General features: G+C 41.5%; 2 protein-coding genes across 3 annotated transcripts; both read right to left on the bottom strand.

The window, feature by feature from the left end:
• Positions 1-33: 33 nt before the first annotated feature.
• Positions 34-2007, bottom strand: LOC139410220 (regulator of G-protein signaling 21-like). Its single transcript, XM_071155690.1, has 5 exons — positions 1865-2007; positions 1667-1756; positions 1428-1489; positions 1010-1176; positions 34-883 (listed from the first exon to the last, which is right to left on the bottom strand). The coding sequence occupies exons 1-5, from the start codon at positions 1951-1953 to the stop codon at positions 695-697; spliced, it is 597 nt and encodes a 198-aa protein (XP_071011791.1). The 5' UTR covers positions 1954-2007; the 3' UTR covers positions 34-694.
• Positions 2008-10757: 8750 nt separating this feature from the next.
• LOC139410219 (regulator of G-protein signaling 21-like) lies at positions 10758-12873 on the bottom strand. Of its 2 annotated transcripts, none has more exons than XM_071155688.1 (5): positions 12578-12873; positions 12174-12230; positions 11639-11703; positions 11316-11482; positions 10758-11130 (listed from the first exon to the last, which is right to left on the bottom strand). In XM_071155688.1, the coding sequence occupies exons 1-5, from the start codon at positions 12661-12663 to the stop codon at positions 10942-10944; spliced, it is 564 nt and encodes a 187-aa protein (XP_071011789.1). In that variant the 5' UTR covers positions 12664-12873; the 3' UTR covers positions 10758-10941. The 2 variants fall into 2 exon arrangements, with proteins under 2 accessions (XP_071011789.1, XP_071011790.1); XM_071155689.1 differs by having other exon boundaries at positions 11639-11700; positions 12578-12870.
• Between the last annotated feature and the right edge of the window lie 2270 nt (positions 12874-15143).

The raw sequence follows: 15143 nt of genomic DNA, 5'->3' as shown, positions 1-15143 counted from the left end.
ACCTTCAGGGCCCAGTAACTAGAAAATACATTGTTTCTGAATTCAACATTATTTTATTTGACATGTCTGTATTTAACAAACGATAAATAAGGAAAAACAATAGTGTTGCAGTCCAGCTGCACCCACGATGAACGGAACTCATTGGAATGGTTAAAACCATTTCCGCTACAATGTTTAGTGTAAACACCTCTATGCAATGCAAAACATTCACCTCCATTCGCCTCTCCAGCGAAACAGTTGCCAATGTAAACCTATATGACTGGTCCCAGAAAGTACTTGCGCACATCGTATACAATCAATTGCAAATAGTTAGTAGCCAGTTATTTACCGGTACTGGTGTTTGGTGAAACTGACTAAAGTGCATTCAAAAACAACTGGATAAGCAATTCCATTTTGAGCCAATAACAAAACAACTTTACATCTGATCTGCATAATCATGTGCACAAAGGTCCTGGTGTTGTTTTGGCTGACTCTGCAAAACCAAGGATGCACAGTTGAATGAACATTTCTCAAGTGTAAAGGCTAAGCCATTTACAGCTAGTTATTCGCTGTACTTCCTACACTACAGTACTGTTTATAAATAGTGCGCTACAGCATTGCCAATGGCCACATGGCTCAAATGTGAAATGGTTTTACATTCCATGTAACTTCATGTAATGCTTGACTACATAGTCAATCCTTGCGAGTAGTAATCTTAAAGATATTTCCCCTCTCCCCTGGCGACGGCACACAGTTCCTTGTAGAGCTCAGAGTGGATGAAGCGAGGGTACGAGTTGTTCTCCATCAGGTTAAACACCTTCTTCTGGGCCGACAGGAAACACGTCAGGCTGGGCAGACGCAGGCTCTGGATGATAGCATCCTTCGTCTGGTAGTCCAGGTTGATCTGCAGCCAAACATAGAGACAAGAACCACAGTAAGTCTTTGTACAATCAGAATGATCACATAATGGCATTAGATAAATGTGATTTGGGAAAAAACAACAAATAACAGTAGTGAAAGGTAATCTCACCTCTTTAGGAGCATCACACTGGATGAACTCTTCATAGATGGTTCTGGCCCTCGACGATAGTTTCCCTAGAGACGTCATGGTCCTGAACTCCTCACAGGCCGTCCAGAACTCTATGTTCTCATCACAGAACTCTGACTTTAGGAATATCCGAAACGCTGCCTTTCCATCTGCAGGACAGAACGAGGAAGGAATGAGGGAGAGAGAACAGAACAAAGCAAGCAGTGGAAGAAGCAGTCAAGCTAAGTTGAGGTCAAGGGTCAAATATCAACCAATCAGAGGTACAGTTTAGTTACAACTGTACTTCACTTCAAGTTGACTCACTTAATTTGTATAAATTGTTACCCAATGACCTTTGTGCCAGTTTCATACAATCATGCTGCTATCATATGAGCTATAACACTCAGGGGGTGGCACTTACATTTGTGACTCAGGAGTTTGTCAAGTGACTGTGCCCATTGGTTGACTTCCTCCACTGTTGGCCTGAGGAAGAAGAGAACAGTCATATCCGAGCAACATGTACAAGAAGCATACAGTAGTAGTAGTAAATACTGCTAATAGTGATACATATTAAGTTGGATCATAATCAGAATATAGAGCCTTATCATAGTCCTTACTTTACTTCCATAATAGTACATAATTCAAATCCCTGAGCCTCACCTGTAAGATCTTCCTGCCATGCATTTTGAAGAAGAAAAAGAAGAGGTGATCTTCAAAAGATAGCGTATCCTTGTCCTCCAATTTCTTTTCCTGAAAAATTCAGTAATTTCTGTTAGGATAATGTGACTGCTATCATTGCTGAACAATGTCATAACAACCAGCATTAATAATACAAACATTAATCATTATATAACTTACTTGATTCCTTTTGTATCAATAGAGAAATCCGATGCATTCATACAGTCTGTACACGCCATGTCCCTTTCTGATACAACACACTCTCTCATGATTCTGTGGGGAAACACTGAATATAGTCCTGACTATAGCAAGCAAGTTAATCTACCTCCCTCTAGAGCAGTCAGAGCACTTTATAGTTTCTCTCTGATATCGTCATGCTAGAAAGGTGGGCCTAGACTAGAGTAACAGATCTGTAACCTGATTGGCCCACTCTATGTAAACAGTTGACTAGGCCATCCGCTGATGGTAAGAGCCCGAGGGAGAAAAAGGCAGCGCTAGGGAATGTGATTGGCTGTTTAGTGTAAATGTTTACACTACTGAGAGTGCTTGTGCTTCCATTTTTAACTCAGGGTGAGACGGTGAGCCAATGACGTAGAGGCACACCAAGGCCCTCCAAAACCATATTAAAGTTTAGAGGACTGACGAGGATAGGATTGGTCAGAGGGTGAGTTTGAAACCTTGTTTTGTCAACATGAACATTTGTTTATCATGGGGCCTTGATGCCTTTTCTGAGTTGGGGTCTTTCCTATCCACTTAAACTGAAATTCTCAAAGTCTCAGGATAAAAGTTACAGCAACATCAAAGGAAATAACTGTAATACACTTCATACAATTAAAAACGTATTTCGCTCCTAAGTGCAAGTCTCAAATCTCCCCAACCCCCACCCAATAGCAGTTATAAAGACAAACTTATATTTGATTAACTAAACCAATCAGATCTAATCAAGCAGTAGGAGATGTCGTAACAAAAGAATGCATGTAGAGTATGATAATGTGGAGGACTGAACATGATGCAATATCCGCTTCACAACACAAAGTATATGCCCTGATACTGATTGGAATGCTGAAGCCCATCAAACACGTTTTCTTACATTCCTGTTTCTTGGTTGTAAAAAATAGCAACATGGGAAGAAGGGGTTGGAAATACATTTCTTGATATTATACTGCACTGTTGAGGGAGCTAGAAAGTAAGCATTTCGGTGCTTATTTTATACCTGATGTAGACCATGTACGTGACGAATACAATTTGATTCTCCAAGTTTTTTTCCCATTTTTTCCAGTTAGAAATGAGCTAACCTGCAATTAACTTAGTAACTGCCTTCGTTAGATTGATATGAAAGAGGAGGGACATTACCGGATGCAATAATGTGCCAGGTAATGCAGTTAACCACTATCTGGAATCATTAGGAGGGTCACTGGTCAGATTTTGAGGTTAACCACATTGTTTTCTGTACAGATGACCTAAACCCTTTCATCTCTAAACTATTTTACCTCTGCTCTCCCCCTCTTTCTCCCTCTCTCCCTACTTATCTCTTCTTACCCCCTTTCTCTCTTTCTCGCACTTTCTCTCTCTCTCTCTCTCTCTCTCTCTCTCTCTCTCTCTCTCTCTCTCTCTCTCTCACACACACACTCACACACACACACACACACACACACACACACACACACACACACACACACACACACACACTATATCTTCCTGAATAGATGGTTGTATTCGTCCAACTGACTCAGAGTGATAAGTGAGTTATCAGCATAGTGCTCCAACCTGAATGACTGGTTCTTGCCCCACCAGCATGGTAATTTAATAGCGCACACATCACCTGGCTTCGCACTAGCTTTGCATCTTTCCACATTTTTATTTATTTTACTATGTTAATATGTATTTGAAGCTGTCAGAAGATGTCTGGGTTCATGCAAATGCATGGTGGATGTGATTTGAATATGTTTGTCCTCACCCAGAAAATGCAGCATACTGCAGGTGGAGTACTGTATGTCACTGTGGCACCACCACAAAAAGTAATGGAAAATCTGTGAATTTGCATAAATACGGGAACAATGTTTTAAATGTTCCGTAAACACAAAGTGGTATATTTTACTTCAGTGTCATTTAATTACTGCTCAACGTCATAGTCAGTCGGTGGTATTACAAGTAGGCAGAATTCCTCAAAAGAGAACACAAGTGTTTGGATCTTGCCATGGGATTGATACCAGAGGGCTAGTGATTGAAATCAGATTGCCCATTAACAGTGCATTCGGAAAGTATTCAGACCACCTGATTTTTTCCACATTTTGTTATGTTACAGCCTTATTCTATAATGTATTTTTTTTAATCATCAATCTACACAATACCCCATAATGACAAAACAGATTTTTTGAAATTTGTACAAATTTATTTAAAAAAATAAAACAGAAATGCCATATTCAGAGACAGGATTGTGTTGAGGCACATATCTGGGGAAGGGTACCAAAACATTTCTGCAGCCTTGAAAGTCCCCAAGAACACAGTGGCCTCCATCATTCTTAAATGGAAGAAGTTTGGAACCACCAAGACGCTTTCAAGAGCTGGCAGCCCGGCCAAACTGAGCAATCGGGGGAGAGGGAGGGAGGTCAGGGAGGTGACCAAGAACCCGATGTTCACTGACAGAGCTCCAGAGTTCCTCTGTGGAGATGGGAGAACCTTCCAGGACAACCATCTCTGCAGCACTCCACCAGTCAGGCCTTTATGGTAGAGTGGCCAGGCGGAAGCCACTCCTCAGTAAAAGGCACATGACAGCCCGCTTAGAGTTTGCCAAAAGGCACCTAAAGGAATCTCAGACCATGAGAAACAAATTTCTCTGGTCTAATGAAAACCTGGCATCATCCCTACGGTGAAGCATGGTGGTGGCAGCATCATGCTGTGGGGATGTCTTTCAGTGGCAGGGACTGGGAGACTAGTCAGGTAAAGATGGAGCAAAGCAAAGCACAGAGAGGTCCTTGTTGGAGCAAAGCACAGAGAGGTCCTTGATGAAAACCTGCTCCAGAGCGCTCACAACCTCAGACTGGGGCGAAGATTCACCTTCCAACAGGACAACGACCCTAAGCACACAGACAAGACCATGCAGGAGTGGCTTCAGGACAAGTCTCTGAATGTCATTGAGTGGCCGAGACAGACCCCGGACTTGAACCCGATCGAACATCTCTGGAGAGACCTGAAAATAGCTTTGCAGCGACGCTCCCCATCCAACTTGACAGAGCTTGAGAAGATCTGCAGAGAATAATGGGAGAAACTCCCCAAATACAGGTGTGCCAAGCTTGAAGCGTCATATCCAAGAAGACTCGAGGCGGTAATTGCTGCCAAATATTTTTCAAGAAAGTACTGAGTAAAGGGTCTGAATACTTAGGTAAATGTGACATTTCAGTTTTTTTATATTTTTTTATACATTTGCTCAAATGTATTGTGTGTAGATTGATGAGGGGAAAACACAATTTAATCAATTTTAGAATAAGGCTGCAATGTCTATTTTTTTTAAAGGTCAATGGGTCTGAATACTTTCCGAATGCACTGTAGTTCTCTAGGATGTGGTCTTGTGGTAGTCACGGCAGAGACACTATGTTGCTGTTGAGGGATTTAAAGTGGGGAGGAAAGGGAACTGCTCTTAAGGCATGATAAAAGCTTGTTAAATGTGATCCGTAATTTGAGAGTGGCCATCGATGACAGCCACACATGCTGGCAATCACACTGTTAGGAAGAAATCATTAAATACAAAAGTGTCCTCTGCAGGATAGAAAGGGCATGGGAAAAAATTACACAACCACATGACAGAATATATACAGTTGAAGTCAGAAGTTTACATACACTTAGGTTGGACTCATTAAAACTCATTTTTCAACCACTCCACAAATGTCTCGTTAACAAACTATAGTTTTTGCAAGTCGGTTAGGACATCTACTTTGTGCAAGATTATTTCACTTCAAGTTCACTGTATCACAATTCCAGTGGGTCAGAAGTTTACATACATTAAGTTGACTGTGCCTTTAAACAGCTTGGAAAATTCCAGAAAATTATTTCATGACTTTAGAAGCTTCTAATAGGCTAATTGACATAATTTAAGTCAATTGGGGGTGTACCTGTGGATGTATTTCAAGGCCTACCTTCAAACTCAGTGCCTCTTTGTTTGATATCATGGGAAAATCAAAAGAAATCAGCCAAGACCTCAGAAAAAAATGGTAGACTTCCACAAGTCTGGTTCATCCTTGGGAGCAATTTCCAAAAGCCTGAAGGTACCACGTTCATCTGTACAAACAATAGTATGCAAGTATAAACACCATGGGACCACATAGCTGTCATACCACTCAGGAAGGAGATGCGTTTTGTCTCCTAGAGATGAACATACTTTGGTGCGAAAAGTGCAAATCAATCACAGAACAACAGCAAAGGACCTTGTGAAGATGCTGGAGGAAACAGGTACAAAAGTATCTATACAAGTCCTATATTCACATAACCTGAAAGGCCGCACAGCAAGGAAGAAGCCACTGCTCCAAAACTGCCATAAAAAAGCCAAACTTCCGTTTGCAACCGCACATGGGGACAAAGATAATGTGTAATTCTTGTAGAAATGTCCTCTGGTCTGATGAAACAAAAATAGAACTGTTTGGCCATAATGACCATCATTATGTTTGGAGGAAAAAGGGGAGGCTTGCAAGCCAAAGAACACCATCCCAACCCTGAAGCACGGGGGTGGCAGCATCATGTTGTGGGAGTGCTTTGCTGCAGGAGAGACTGGTGCACTTCACAAAATAGATGGCATCATGAGGATGGAAAATGATGTGGATATATTGAAGCAACATCTCAAGACATCAGTCAGGAAGTTAAAGCTTGGTCGCAATTGGGTCTTCCAAATGGACAATGACCCCAAGCATACTTCCAAAATTGTGGCAAAATGGCTTAAGGACAGCAAAGTCAAGATATTGGAGTGGCCATCACAAAGCCCTGACCTCAATCCTATGGAAAATTTGTGGGCAGAACTGAAAAAGCATGTGCGAGCACGGTGGCCTACAAACCTGACTCAGTTCCACCAGCTCTGTCAGGAGTAATGGTCCAAAATTCACCCAACCTATTGTGGGAAGCTTGTGGAAGGCTACCAGAAACATTTGAACCAAGTTAAACAATTTAAAGGCAATGCTACCAAATACTAATTGAGTGTATGTAAACTTCTGACCCATTGGGAATGTGATGAAAGAAATAAAAGCTGAAATAAGTTATTCTCTCTACTATTATTTTGACATTTCACATTCTTAAAATAATGTGGTGATCCTAACTGACCTAAGACAGGGAATTTCTACTCTGATTAAATGTCAGGAATTGTGAAAAACTGAGTTTAAATGTCTTTGGCTAAGGTGTATGTCAACTTCTGACTTTAACTGTAGTTATATAGATAGGCCTAGATCATCCTGCTGCACAGAATTGAAACCACAACCATCTTATCCAGCAGTGTGGTGTGTGGGTTGGGGTTAGCGTTAGGGTTCAAGTTGGGGTTGATGTTGATGTTAGGTTAGGGTTAAGGGCAGTTAACCACATGATATCCGGACATGTGTTCATCATAGTACCTGAGAAGGGAGAGTGCCTGACTCACAATCACAACCTCTAAAATCAATAACTGTGTCATTTTATCTATATTTACCTTTTTCAATGCTGAAAAAAATCAACACCTGCAATGTGTTGCAGATTTGCCTTTGTTCAATATTGATTCTGTGTTGGTAACATGGTAGCCTAATCCTATGTAAATAATATTCTGCCCAGCCAGCCCATGCATACTGTACTCACCCAATCAGATGAAAAGTTAAGTCACTTCTCAGACAATAGCCACATTAAGAAAGTACATTCTTGTTGATATGCTTGGCGAGGGATCTGTTTTCCTTGGAATAACTCTCACATGTACATAATCCTTCCTCATACTGTATGAGTCACGTATTCAGCTGTCACAGCATCCATTCTTCGTTGACCAACTTTGAGCAGAGGCCATGCATGTGGTTGCAGCAAGCAAGGACTTAGTATTAACACTTTGGTATTTTTGTTCTAGACCATTATTAGCACAGTACATCTGCGTCTCTGTGTGTCAAATCAAATCAAAGTGTGTTTGTCACGTGCGCCGAATACAACACCTTACAGGGAAATGCTTACTTACAGGCTCTAACCAATGGCGAGGGAAAAAAAAGGTATGTGTGTGTGTGTGTGTGTGTGTGTCATGATTCCCATTGTGAATTGGCACTAGCAGGTAAATCACCAAAGGTATTGAGGACCACAACACAGAGAGGGAACTGGTCTGGTGTGTTTATTGTGATTTACCAAGACAGTAATGCTTCCAAAAAGCCTTATGTAGCACTGTTTCCCACCAGTGAAGTATATTTTGTCTCCAACTACGATTTCTAAGCATAGTCAGGAAGCACTATTAGTGCTATTTTGTTTCTGAGGCCAAATAAAATCAAAGGTGCTTCAAATGTATTAATTTGGTTGAAGGTATTTGAAGCAACTATGTATAACTTGGCATACATTACAGTGGTGTACAATGGTCACATAAAACACTACACTTTTCTAGCCATGCTAAATAACATGTTAGGCCCACTGCCATTGCCATGATGAAACACCTTTACATGCAGTGTCATGTTGTCATAGTTATTAACAGAAGGATCACAGTCTCTTATCAGATATCCATTTACTGTAAAAACACATTACTTCTCATAATCACCATGGTCTTGTGACGAGAAACTGAAACGCAGCAGCTCTTCCTGTTTCTGTTGTTCATGATGCAGAAAAAAACACTTTTGAAACAAGACAATAACTATTTCAGACAAAAACAAAAGCATGTAGAATAGAATATACATTTTAGCATAAGTATAACACAGGAAGGCACAATTTATAATACAATATTTACACATGTATCAGGTAATGGGGGATATGGGGGCAAGTTTTTAAATTGTGCATCATTAGTTATAGTAAATAAGAGTCTGGTAGCAGCAGATGTATGTGCAGCATGAAAGTGTATAGACTCACCGGCCAGTTTATGAGGTACACCACCCCATTCACGAAAATGAATCGCTTCTACAGACTGTGAGTCACGTGGCTTGCTATATAAAGTAGGTAGACAGGCATCGAGGCATTCAGTTACTCTTTGATTTAACGTTAGAATGGGCAAAGTGAGTGACCTAAGTGACTTTGAGTGTGGTATGATTGTCGTTGCCAGGTGTGTTGGATCCAGTATCTCAGAAATGGCTGCCCTCTTGGGCTTTTCACGCATGACAGTGTCTAGGGTTTACCGAGAATGGTGCGACAATCAAAAAACATGCAGTCAGTGGCATTCCTGTGAGCGACAACAGCTCGTTGATGAGAGAGGTCAAAGGAGAATGGCAAGAATCATGTATTCTAACAGGTGGGCCACAAAAAGACAAATATTGGCACAGTACAACAGTGGTGTGCAGAACAGCATCTTGGAATGCGCAACTCGTCGATCCGTGTAACGGATGGGCTATTGCCGCAGACGACTACACCGGGTTCCACTCGGGATGAGAAGGAACGGACTGTTCACAGCATGAATGTACCGTTGTCCAATCTGCAGAAATTGCATGATGCCATCGCGTCAGCATGGACCACCATTCTTGTCGAACATTTTCCAGACAACTTGTGGAATGCCCCGAACAATTCAGGCTGTTCTGGAGGCAAAGGGGGGTCCGACCCGGTACTTGATGGGTGTACCTAATAAACTGCGACATTTTATTTTTGCACATTGAGATGATTTCACGTGCATTGGAGACCATCAAGTGTGCTCAAACTCATGATTTACTATATGGTAATAGCCCTCTCACTACTTTCTGGGAAGGTGGTGTGTCAAGGGATATGATTTAACATTAGCATGTGACATTGATTTGGCTGTACTATTGCCACACATTTATAAATGTATACCACGCTTCATGGAACATATTATACTTATGTTTTGCTGGTAAAACATTGTTGTGATAAATCATGGACTGTCTGAGACATTTACTATGTAATGAGCTGTAAAGATTAAAGCAATCACTATGTGTAATGTTGGTTTTTAATTTAGTTGTTGAGAGTGAACCCGAAAAGATTTTTGCTAATTAGTGATTGACAACAAGTACCTTGTCTGCAAATAATTTAATGTCATCCTACATAATCATAACTTTTTTTTAACAAGCATTGCAAAAGTCAGCATCCAAACAGTGACTGTGTGTTATAAATAGTACAACATGCAAATCTGAATGAATAAACATTCTAGCTCAGTAAGCAATCAGAAACATTCTGTATCAAATAAGTAGGAGTTAAGTTCAATATACAAAGTTGGACATAGACTATTCTTCTCTCTACAATTGCACAACTTAACCTATACTTCTCAATAGGTCATTCTTAAAAGATAGACAGTGAAAGAAGTCTTTAACTGCCTTACAAGTGTAAATATCAAAATGCCTTTCACAAAACTTGATTGATTTTAGAGACTAAACATTCATAGTGTAAAGGAGAGTATATTCTGTTTGGCCGGTATCCGCTGAATACATGCTCCTTCCTTCATTACATTCCTCCTGACCACGTAGGTTAGTACTGCTAGTGAAAGTCCACCCTGCATCTCATGTCTTATCACAGTATCATAGGCTTCCTGTTACGCGCACACACACACACACACACACACACACACACACACACACACACACACACACACACACACACACACACACACACACACACACACACACACACACACACACACACACACACACACACACACACACACACACACACACACACACACACACACACGCGTGCACACACGGACACACTCTTCTCTGTCTTTATCAAGACAGGAAGCACCTCCGGTTGAGTGGGGACTGCATGGTTCTCTGACGTTGTGTTTCAGTTCAATCGTCATTCACTATGTGATTCATTCACTGTCAAAGACGATCTGATCACTTATGATACGACACGTCACTCCCAGAGTCACTGATAGGACAGCAGTATCCAGGTCAAACACGCATCACCGTAGAGTTCCCCATATCATCTCTGCTTTTCCTTCTGTCTTTCCTTCTTTATTTTTCTCTTGGCTAATCCTGTTTGCAGAGTGTTTCAGGGTGTGGTCCTGCATTGTGGGAACCATGTTTTGTAAGGCATGGCCTGCCAGTCTCTCTGTGCTGGGTCAGCCTTCCATCCTGTAGAAGCCCAAACATTCCAGTTACTGTTTTCATGTTCTCCTGTCATCTTCTCCTCTCCTATCATCCCTTGACGGCGTCAGCGGCGAGGGACTCCAGGAGGGATCTGTAAATGTCTGAGCGCAGGAAGCGAGGGTACGAATCTCTCTCCATCAGCCCATAGGCAATCTTCTGGGCATCGTCGAAGCATTGGAGGTTAGGAGTCTTCACAGCACTCTTGATCTGCTCCCTTGTGTAGTAGTCAATGTTAATCTGGAACAAGATTAATTTAGATTTACAAAGTACAGAAGCATTTCACATAGCATGTCTGGAGACATTTGAGGGTGGTTTAATAACTGGATGGTGTTGATGAAATAGATTGAAACATCAATGAGGTTACAGAGGGTTATTTGAATCTCTAACATGTAGCCATGTACTGTAATACATAACAGTCTTACCTCTTTAGGAGCCTCAGCCTTTATGAACTGCTCATAGATTTTCTTTGCCTTCGATGACATTCTGAACGATGACTTGATTTTCTTGTACTCCTCACACGTCAGCCAGAACTCAATGTTCTCATCGCTGAATTCAGACTTCAGAAAGGTTCTGAAGGTGGCCAGTCCATCTGTGGGGAAGAATAAAAACAAACCAATTAATGAAACACTGATACAGCCCCAAGCCTGCACACATGGAGTTTTTGTTCCACATTTTTAGATTTTTAAAAATCTGATTTAGCTACTTATCTCTAACTATTTTGATCGTCTCGTGAAGTAAAACTTACATTTAGACTCAAGGAGTCTCTCCAGTGACTGAGACCATTGTTGGGTATCTTCTAAACTTAGCCTGCTGGGAAGAAAATGTGTGTTTGATGACTCAACTAGAGTCAAATCTGGGTAAAAATAATCTGGTATTTGACGTGAGGACAAGAGGGCACATAAAATCAACATAATTAAGAAATTATTATAGCCACACAGTTATCAAGTTCTTTCACGTATCAAACACTTGGGCCTTTGTGTGTGTGTGTGTGCGTGCATGCGTGCGTGCGTGCGTGCATGCGTGCGTGCTTGTGTGCGTGCGTGTGTGTGTGCGTGCGTACGTACGTACGTACGTGTGTACGCGTGTGCATGCTTGTGTGTGCTTGTGTGTGCCTGTGCTGTGCCAAAGTTAACATAAGTCCTGAAGTTTCATTTGAATCTGCACACACTACCATAGATGGACGCTAGAACACACATGGCATTTGAACAATAAAATACATGCAAAATTATAACAATTAGCATCAATGCAGTGACAGTGTAAGGAAGAGTAAGAATCCTTACCTCTCAGATGTGGAGTGTGAGAACATGCATTGCAGTCGGCAAATAAAGTTCTTTCCCCTTTGGAGAGAAAAAGAGAAATGTCATGATCGTCTCATAAAACAAGACTTATTCCATTGCTGTATAAGGACATCTCAGTATGTAGTATCTAGGTAGCAGGTAGTTACAGGTTTAGTATAACATATGCAGTGTTTATATACAATATGTGGCCTATAGTATGTAGTATTAAGCTAATACGTATGTAAAAGCATTTTAAAAGAAACTATACAAAGTATTTTGTATTTAGAAAGTATATTACACATCCATAGTATTACTAGACTACATTGAATATAAAGCTTATTACTTATACAAAAGCTCCACAATACATTTTCCAAATTCCCCAGCTGTTGACTGCATAAAAAACTCACAGGTTCTTGTTCCTCCCCCTGTCGTCCTGCTCCATATTGAAGTGCTGTGTTTGTGTCAGTGTCTCTGTGATGATTAGGCTGGGCATGTTTTAACTCCACACTCTCTGTCTCCTGGTGCTGCTCATGCTGCGATGGATCACTCTCTGTATGGAGGGGTCTCCCCCCACTTCAGGCCTTATATGCAGGGCGCCCCGTTGCTTAGGGGCTGGATGGTGAAACACTGAAACATCAGACCCAGCCCAGCAAACCGTAGCGAGAGAGGAAGCCTCCACGCTCTCTTTCTCTCTTCCTGTGACACACGCTCTCTCTTTTTGCGACACACTCTCTCTCCCCCTCTCTCTGTGACATGCTCTCTCTCTCCCTCTGTTTTTAGGGAGGGTCTAATGTCCCCTTGTTAAAAGCATGCTCTGTATGTCCACAGTCTTTTTTATCTTCGCTGCTCAGATGCAAATGACAAACACAGTGAGAGGGATAGGCAAATCATGACCTTCACTTTCTGCATTTTGGTACCCTGTTGAAACATCATTGGGATGTTTAAGTTATATCCAAAAGCATCATATGTACCACACGTTGTGTTTCTTTCTCTGAAGGTTGATGGTTTAAAGGTAAAACCCCTGTGAATGGATTATCAAGGGCAAACTTGCTCTATTGACAAATATTAACAGCAGTTTTTGGTCTGATCAATATAGAGCGATTACAGTAGGCAACATCAGATTTTTCACTTTCTTCTAACTAGCCTTTGCATACAGTAGCCAAAGTCATATAAACCTCACTTGCCAAATTATCTTTACCAGTAGGCAGCCATGTCCAATGGCCTGTCTGTCATTCTGCACAGTAACTGACTTGGCCCACCTCAACTTGCCCAAAGATGGCCACAAGCAGTCAAGCACAACCAAGGGACATCAAAACATGTCCAATTATATTTAATGTGCCTTGTGCCCTCTCGTCCACACCACCACAAATACCTTTATATAATACAGTAAAGCTCAACTGATCAGAGGTTTTAAATGAACACACCGCAATCGCCTGTGTGATTAACACCATACAAACAGTATCCATTCTAGAGGTTCCTGAGTGATGGTATTGAGTAACTCAGACAGTGTCTGAAATGCACTGCACATTACCCACTTCCCTTCGGCTGTTATGACAACCACTAGGGACTGGGCAAAACTGTGTCAGACTGTGTGTGAGGGACAAGGTGGAGCAATGTCGCCTACGTGCTGTGGTGATATAGGAGAGGTGAGCTCTTGGTCATCTAGCAAGAACATCGCCTTACACCAGCTGCCCTCAGCCCCTCCAAAAAATAAATAAATAATGTTTGTAAATATAATATATTATACCATGCTCTAGGCTTACTGAGCAAATGAATAGTAAGATGAGGCACTATTGTCTGGTCTTCCCTCTATCCAATAGAATAACAACTCTCACATAATACAATCCCATTGAAGTCTGCTTTTATTCATAACCTTGTATGTGTAATAAAATGTAGTTTATCTCAGAATCGTCATGCAATGCTCAATTGAAGATCCTGCTGAGCTAGCCTCCAGGCATTTGTGTCTTTCAGCGGTTTGGACATCTAGATGGAGCGAAAAAGTGTGCATAGTTGCTAAAAGTCGCCATAGAAAAAAACTGTTGTTCCTTGGTCATGAGATTACGTCCCTAACAAGGGGACAAATTCAGGGTGATTTGCACGCATCACGGCATATGACTGAATCCACTGGTGGGTGTCCTGAGTCAAACTCACAGTTATTGTTAGAGCCATCCAGATGGCCTTTTTAAGACACAACTTTGAGGAATAGAGCCATCTACAGAGAGGGGTCAAGAGTGACAGGGCTCATTTTTTTCAAACTTCATGACACTGTTAATGGGCTAGCTCTGGCTAATTAGCTGAGACAGTTGACATGTGAACACAACAGCCTTACAGGTAGGCAGGTAGCAGGCTGTGGAAAATGTTTTTGTGTGAGTCTCCCTGCCCACCGACCACAGACAATTACTCAGTGTCATAGGACAAGTCAATGATAACCTTCCTGACAACGTTTACATCCTGATTTATGGAAGTATAATGTACATTGAAACATCCATGCTATATTAGTATTAACAGAGTTAAACAAATAACAGTTACTCATATTTCCTATTGTTGACAGATACACTTATTTATCCGTTATTTTACCAGGTCAGTTGACTGAGAACACGTTCTCATTTGCATCAACGACCTGGGGAATAGTTACAGGGGAGAGGAGGGGGATGAATGAGACAATTGTAAACTGGGGATTATTAGGTGACCATGATGGTTTGAGTGCCAGATTGGGAATTTACCCAGGACAATAAGTGGGATCTTTAATGACCTCAAAGATTTAGGGTACCTGTTTAACGTCCCGTCCGAAAGACAGCACCCTACACAGGGCAGTGTCCCCAATCACTGCCCTGGGGTATTGGGATATTTTTTTAGACCAGAGGAAAGAGTGCCTCCTACTGGCCCTCCAACACCACTTCCAGCAGCATCTGGTCTCCCATCCAGGAACTGACCAGGACCAACCCTGCTTAGCTTCAGAAGCAAGCCAGCAGT

This window comes from Oncorhynchus clarkii, chromosome 5, assembly GCF_045791955.1.
Source record: "Oncorhynchus clarkii lewisi isolate Uvic-CL-2024 chromosome 5, UVic_Ocla_1.0, whole genome shotgun sequence".
Taxonomy (NCBI): Eukaryota; Metazoa; Chordata; class Actinopteri; order Salmoniformes; family Salmonidae; genus Oncorhynchus; species Oncorhynchus clarkii.
Note: the sequence above shows the minus strand (reverse complement) of the source record. Positions and strands in the feature narration are given on the sequence as shown.

Excerpts from the sequence above, each read along its gene's own strand:
- LOC139410220 (XM_071155690.1), bottom strand. The coding sequence starts at position 1,953 with ATGAGAGAGTGTGTTGTATCAGAAAGGGACATGGCGTGTACAGACTGT. Across the intron at positions 1,490-1,666 it reads ATGGCAGGAAGATCTTACAG|GCCAACAGTGGAGGAAGTCA; the intron begins GTGAGGCTCAGG and ends CTTCTTCCTCAG. Across the intron at positions 1,177-1,427 it reads CAAACTCCTGAGTCACAAAT|ATGGAAAGGCAGCGTTTCGG; the intron begins GTAAGTGCCACC and ends TCTGTCCTGCAG.
- LOC139410219 (XM_071155688.1), bottom strand. The coding sequence starts at position 12,663 with ATGCCCAGCCTAATCATCACAGAGACACTGACACAAACACAGCACTTC. Across the intron at positions 11,483-11,638 it reads GAGACTCCTTGAGTCTAAAT|ATGGACTGGCCACCTTCAGA; the intron begins GTAAGTTTTACT and ends TCTTCCCCACAG. Across the intron at positions 11,131-11,315 it reads AGGCTGAGGCTCCTAAAGAG|ATTAACATTGACTACTACAC; the intron begins GTAAGACTGTTA and ends ATCTTGTTCCAG.